The 7,500-nt window shown below is 36.3% G+C and overlaps 1 protein-coding gene and 1 pseudogene across 1 annotated transcript in view; one reads left to right on the top strand and one right to left on the bottom strand.

Moving 5' to 3' along the window:
- The window catches only part of LOC148697829 (uncharacterized), an 8,402-nt gene extending 5,806 nt beyond the window's left edge, over positions 1 to 2,596 (top strand). Inside the window, exon 3 of the mRNA XM_088690174.1 lies at positions 2,211 to 2,596. Within this exon, the coding sequence (XP_088546300.1) occupies positions 2,211 to 2,596 (386 nt within the window). The remainder of the gene's footprint in view (positions 1 to 2,210) is intronic.
- Positions 1 to 7,175, bottom strand: part of LOC148697828 (uncharacterized) — a 22,487-nt pseudogene extending 15,312 nt beyond the window's left edge.
- Between the last annotated feature and the right edge of the window lie 325 nt (positions 7,176 to 7,500).

Genomic DNA, 7,500 nt, shown 5'->3' with positions numbered 1-7,500 from the left:
GGTTCTGCCAGAAGAGATTGAGATGAGACAGGTCAAGACGAATGATCAAGTTGCGGACTTGTTCACAAAAAGTTTAAGTACAGGCAAGCTCGAAAATTTTCGCTGTCTGCTCAGCACAGTGCAAAGAATGAGAGCTGACATTGAGGGGGAGTGTTGAGAATCAATGTCAATTGTAGGTGAAGTAGGTGGATGTTGTAGGTGAAGTAAGTGTGTGAGGTTGGTGAAGTAAGTGTGTGAGGTTGGTGAAGTAAGTGGAGGTTGTAGGTGAAGTAGGTGGATGTTGTAGGTGAAGTAAGTGTGTGGTGTAGCTTTCATTTGGTTTGCTATAAATACCCAAGTCCTCAAGCATTGTAAATCATCCAAGGAGAAACAAAGCCTAGAGCTAAATAAGAAAAGCTTTGCTAATTAGTTTGTTTTGTGAGCTTTCTTTAAGAGTGTGCTCTATTTTCTTCTTCTTGGGATCATTAGAGTTATCTTGGATACTCTTCTTATGCAACAGCACATACCAATGCAATCACAGGTTTGTCTTCCCATCATTCACAATAATGGATAATTGATAGTGGCGCCACGGATCATGTTATGACACTTCCCTTATCAAACTCTACTGTGAACAAGTCTATGCTGCCAGTAAAACTTCCGACTGGTGAAATGGTCAATTAGTAGTATTGGCAATTTTACTTTTGATCTCGAACTTTCATTGACTAATGTATTACAAATTGCCTCTTTTTTGGTTAATTTGATATTCGTTAGTTGTTTAACAAAATCCCTTCGATGCTCCATAACATTTTTTCCAGATTTTTGTGTCTTACAGGACCTGGAGACGAGAAAGATGATTGGATGGGGTAGACAACGTGGGGGTCTTTACTATCTCACCAAACCAAACAGTAGTTGCACCACTTCACCTTCACCCAATTGCGTTAATTCCATTTCATGGCATCGTCGTCTTGGTCATCCCTCTCCACAACGACTCCACCTTTTAGCTAATCAATCGTTAAATGTTTATTCTCATTCAAATAAACCTTGTGATGTTTTCCCATTAGCAAAGCAAAATAGATTGCCTTTTCCATTAAGTCATATTTCCAGTAAACACATTTTTGAGCTTGTTCATTGTGACATTTGGGGACTGCACAAAATTTCTACATATAATGAGGCTCGATATTTCTTAACAATTGTTGATGATTTTTCTCGAACCACATGGCTATTTTTGATGAGACATAAATCTAAAACACAACAGTTACTTAAAACTTTCTTTTCTTATGTAGCAATTCAATTCCATCACAAAATTAAGAAAATTTGAATTGATAATGGTAGTGAGTTTTTGTCCTTGCATTCTTTCTTTTCCGAGAGTGATGTGATTTTTGAACGTTCTTGCACATATACTCCACAACAAAATGGAGTGATTGAGCGAAAACACCGTCATATTTTGCAAATGGCCAAGGCACTATGTTTTTAGAGTCACTTACCTTTGTATTTTTGGGGAGATTGTGTCCTTATTGCAATCTACCTCATAAATCGCTTACCCACACCATTTTTGTCCAATAAATCACCTTTTGAGGTTCTTTATGGTCGTCCTCCATCGTATGCACACTTGCGTACTTTTGGATGTTTAGCTTATGCCACCAATGTTCAACCTCTTCATAAATTTGATAGACGAGCCAGAAAATATGTCTTTATAGGATATCCCTTTGGTCAAAAAGCGTATAAGTTGTACGACCTTTATACTCACAAAGTGTTCACCAGCAGAGATGTCATTTTTCATGAGTCTAATTTTCCTTTTATCATCACTCCTTTAACCCAACCTCAAGAACTTGTCTTGCCTCTTCCTACTCATGATGACATTGAGACCCCACCCACTCACGTTGAGTTCATTTCACCATCCACTCAGGTTGACATTGAGACTCCATCCAACTCTATTGCTACACCTCTCCCAGACCCAACAGTAACCAATAGCCCTCCTTCATCACCTGGTCCACTTATTGCACCCCCCATACGTCATTCTGATAGGCCTAAATGTACACCTGTTTACCTTGATGACTATGTTTGCTCTCATGCTTCCTCATTTTCCCCACTCAATGCATTGACTCTAGGTTCCTCTAAAAAGGCTACTCACCATCCTTTATGCAAGTGTGTTTCTTATAAAAATCTTTCTCCATCTTAACAAAGTTTTATTGCCAATATTACTCTCCCTGTTGAACCTAACACATATGCAGAGGCTACTAAAGATCCTCGATGGCGAGAAGCCATGGCCTCGGAGATTCAAGCTCTAGAAGTTAATGCCACTTGGTCTTTGACTGCACTTCCACTTGGCAAGACCCCTATTGGTTGTCCTTGGGTATACAAAATCAAGCACAAGTCTGATGGCACTATTGAGAGTTACAAAACTCGTTTAGTGGCCAAGGGTTACACTCAAATTGAGTGTGTTGATTACCAGGATACGTTTTCCCCGACTGCAAAGTTGATTACGTTTCGTTGTCTCCTTGCTCTTGTGGCTGCTAGTGGTTGGTCCCTACATCAAATGGATATCCACAATGTCTTCCTACATGGCGATCTCCATGAGGAAATCTATATGGTTCCACCTCCTGGTCTTCGGCGATAAGGGGAGCATTTGGTATGTTGCCTTCATAAGTCTTTGTATGGATTAAAGCAGGCTTCTCGGCAGTGGTTTTTTAAGTTTTCTGAGGCTATTTGTGCATCTGTGTATACATAGTCCAAAGCCAATTATTCATTTTTTACAAGAAAAGTTGGCAAATCGTTCACAGCTCTTCTTATTTACGTTAATGATATCTTGATCACGGGTAATGACATGATTGCTATTGGTTCTCTTAAATCTTTTTTGAATAAACGCTTCCGCATCAAAGATTTAGGAGCCCTTAAATATTTTTTAGGAATAAAGATTGCTCCTTCAAAAAAGGGGATCTTTATTTCTCAAAGAAAATATTTATTGGACATTTTAAAAGATGTGGGTCTTTTGGGAGCACGATCAGCTAGCTTCCCCATGGAACAAAATATGAAGCTACTTCCTGATGAAGGAGATTTGCTTCACAATCCGTCCATTTATCGAAAATTGATAGGACGTTTGATATATTTAACTATTACCAGGCCCGATATTGCTTTTGTAGTCAACACGTTGAGTCGTTTCATACAATATCCTCGCAAGCCTCACTATGATACAGCTTTACGTGTTTTGAGATATTTGAAGAACACTCCAGGTCAAGGTATTTTGTTTTCCTCACAAAGTTTGTTACGATTGAAGGCTTTTTGTGATGCTGATTGGGCAGAGTGTTCGGTGACTCGATGTTCTACTATCGGATATTGTGTTTTCCTTGGAGATTCTTTAATTTCATGGAAAAGCAAAAAACAGAAGACTGTTTCATTATCTTCTGCAGAAGCAGAGTACCGTTCAATGGTTGTTGCCTATTGTGAGCTCACCTGGTTACAAAGTCTTTTATGTGATTTATGTATTAAAGATATGGGCCCTGCTGTTTTACACTGTGATAACCAAGCGGCTCTTCACATTGCCGTTAATTCTGCTTTTCATGAGCAGACACGCCATTTAGAGATTGACTGTCATTTTGTTCGAGATAAAATTCAAGAAGGAAAGGTAGCCACCAAATTTGTTCCATCTTCAATGCAAGTTGCAGACAAATTCACAAAGCCTTTAGGAAAATAACAGTTTCGTTTTTTGCTGAGCAAGTTACCGGTTTTTGACGTTCACTCGCCAACTTGAGGGGGAGTTATGATATGAATGATTTCCTTCCTATTTGGTAGCATGGTAATCATTGAATATCAATGATTTATTCTTTCCCTTTGTAAAAATATTTACTTAGCTGATTTGTAGGAATTACGAGATGTGATTGTATCTTTACAGTTTGTATAAAAAATGTAATCTAGCTTGTATATTTTAATGAATCAATACAGAAGATTATTCATTCTGCCATTCCCTTCTTAAGAGAAACTATGAGGGAGCTCAGAAGGAGGTTCATCAATGGAGGAAGTTGGCAAAGTGGGCTTGAGAGGCTTTTATTTATTTATTTATTTTCAGAAATGGGATGCCGCCGGATGGAGGAACCATCAACTCCTCCCGCTCTTCAACCATTGATTCCGGTGGGTTTTCCGTCTCTCTCTCTCTCTCTCTCTCCAAAAGAAGGGTGAAACTGGATTGGATTGAATAATACGAAAAATGGTTTATATGAGCACGAATGTCCACTCGTAATCGTTTGCCGTTTAGAGTGCCCTTACGGTTCTACGCAAAACAAAAACGACATGAAACGAGGTTTCACCGTTCGCTCGGGCCTTTTTAGCCAAAATGCTCTCTGAGATTTGCGTAACTCTTCATTTTGGTTCCTAAGATTTGAAACCAATAAAAGTGGTCCCTGAGATTGTCCATCATCAATCATCTTAGTCATTCCATGAAAAATCTTCATTAAATAAGAATAAATGGTAAAAACACCCTCAATTTTTTGTCAAATCATTTTGGCCCATTGTTTGTTCGATTGAAGATATTTTTGTCATTTTGATCCTTATTTAACATAATTTTTTGCGGAATGACCAAAATGATTGATGGTGGACAATCTCAGAGACTATTTCTATTGATTTCATTGATTTCAAATCTTAGGACCAAAGTGAGAAGTTATGCAAATCTCAAGGACCATTTTGACTAAAAAGTCATCGCTCAAAGGTCCTTTCTCTCCCATTCTTGTCAAGAGTTGCAAAAAGTCATATTCCAAATACATGAACTTAAATTAAGGGTTTTGTTCACATAGTTTGATCAATTATGTTTCAAATTCATAAATTTCGTCGTTTATTTATTGAGTTGCTCATCAATGTTGTTTATGTCGTCTAAGAGCATCTTCAAATGAGACATTAAATTCAAAACATAAAATTTAAATTTGATGGCTCACTTGGTAATTTGGCATATTGTCAATATTTTCCTTCCACTCGGTATGCCAAAATTTATTGCTTCATTTATGCTTTTTTAAACAAAAAAATAATAAAAGTTGAGTTATTGTTGGTTTAAAAATAATAAAATAATACTTAAATATGCTAGCATTTAAGGTAAGACAAGTAGAATGCCTTTGGAAATAGCAAAAATAAATTTTGAAGGCAGCTTCAAATTGGACATATTTTTGTCTATGTCAGTTTAGCCTTCTTTTCCATGTCATCTTTGACACCTTGGTTGGAATAAATGATACGTCATTTGTTACCGTTATATGTCTATGTAGCATTTTCGACATCTCCTTTGGAGATGGTCTAGAGCACTTCTAGACAAGATATCAAAAATATCGCTAGACAAAAAACATATTTTTAACCGTAAAAGTTAGCTAAGCTAGGATTTCATGTGTAGGTGGGCCTCTCACATACACACTCCCCTTCTTCTAGGTGTTCGTTAATTAGACTAATAGTGTTTCTTATTTTGTAAGTGGAATTTGTCAAAACTGTGTATAAAATTTTCATCCTCAAGTGTTACACTTCCAACGTTTACTTCCGTCAAGTATATCATCGTCACATCAAGTTCTACGATACGGTGGGTTTACCATTTGACTTCCTAACAGAGAAATTATATCCACACATCCCAAATTACTTCTCCCACACCCTTTTAATTTTTTAATATTTTTTGAAACACCACTAACACTTGATAGAAAAATATTAAAAAATTAAAAGGGTGTGGAAGAAGTAATTTGGAGTGTGTGAATATAATCTTCCTAACAAAAATGCTTCACATCAAGTTCTACAATAAGGCGGGTTTACTGTTTATCAATTTTAAACATAAAATTTAAATTTAACAACTTATGTGGCTCTTTAACATCTTTTAAAGTTTTACTCTCTACTCGATATGTCAAATTTAAAACATAAAATAAAATGCATATTTATTTTCTTTCATTGCCAATGCATATTTATTTTCTTTCATTACCAATGCATTGGTCATGAACGAAAATAAATTAAAAAAATTATAAAAATACTCAAACATTGCATTGAAAATGAAAAGAAATTAAAAGGTAATGCTTTAAACCAATAAAAAAAATTAATAAAAAGCATTTAATGATTAATTTTTTTTTTTTTGAAGTTGTTGTCAAATTTGGTAGCAAGGCGAGAAATGTCATTCCACATCAGATTTAACTTTTCGGTTGAAAAACATTGCTACTGTTTTTTTTTTTTTTTTTTAATGTTGTTATTGTTTATTTGGACATTTTGACATTTCTTTTAAATATGCTCATAATAACCTCGATACATCAGATCATTGCATTATATATTATACAACCAAATTTGACAGTGACACAAAAAATTTCTTTTATTTTATTAAATAAAATCACATTGTTGAGATAAAAAAGTTGAAAATTTAGGTGTGCTTGCCTCCTATTACATTTTACACTCTTTTAAGTTTGAGGTAGATTTTTTAAATGGGTCATGATGTTCCAAAGTTTCACATTACATTCTCAAGTTTTGAAATTGTACCAATTTATACTTTCTATCCATTTAAATATCTAGGGTGTGTTTGTTGTACTGGACTAACTTCAGGAATTAAGCTAGATCGGCTTGGCATGGACTAAGTAGTATAAAGATAATGAAGCGTTTGATACAGTATCAAACTAAATCACAGACTCAATTATTTTTGCAGATCAAATATTTTTCTGTCATTTTTAATTCATTTTTTTAATAATTTATATGCTTCTTGTTCTTCGCATGCGAGATTGCTCCAATTCCCATTAAAAATCAAACTCAGAAAAATCAAACCCATACTTTCTCTTCATTTCATTTTTTTTCTCTCTTCAATTCAAACCTTCTCTTCTTTTAATTTCTTTCTCTTCAAATCAAACACAGAAAAATCTCAATTTGTTTTTCAATTTACAGAGGCTTCGTCGGATCTACAAATTCGTTTCATTCAATTTTTGCAAATCGACGTCAATCGATCTTGGAGAAGAAAGCGACAAACTTGCGGGCGCATCTTTCTAGCGGAGCGCTTGAGGCCTCGAGGAGGACGCCACGGTTGGTGCTCAAAATTAAACCCACACCGCCAAATCAATCAAAGTTTTCCTGCAGCGCCAGCGTCGTCCTCCCTAGGCTTACGGTGACGGCCTGGCTATGGTGACGGCGCCGGAGAAGAAGAAGCTGGAGCGCAGAGGGACTGGGTGTCCGGGTTTAGCAAGCGAATATTGGGAATTGGACGTAGGCCTCATTTCCTTTCTAGTCCCTGTTAATACCAAGCGAAAGCTTGGGATTAGATAAACGGCTTTAGTGAAGTGCGGCGGGACTCGTAGTGGAGGCGAGTCCCATTTATCTTAGTCCAACAACCTACCAAATATGGGATTATAGTCTTGCTTAAGACAGTCCAAGCCAGTCCCTCTTAAGGAGGTTCAACAAACGCACCCCTAAGGGCTTTTCTTTACCAAAAAAATTTCTAAGGTCTTCCACATCTGGTTCGAAAATGAAATGTGATATCAATATTATAGGACTCAGATTTCTATAGTGGTAAAAAATATGAGTGTAATGAGAGTGATTCAT

This window comes from Pyrus communis, chromosome 3, assembly GCF_041283825.1.
Source record: "Pyrus communis isolate YQ-2024b chromosome 3, ASM4128382v1, whole genome shotgun sequence".
NCBI lineage: Eukaryota > Viridiplantae > Streptophyta > Magnoliopsida > Rosales > Rosaceae > Pyrus > Pyrus communis.
Note: the sequence above shows the minus strand (reverse complement) of the source record. Positions and strands in the feature narration are given on the sequence as shown.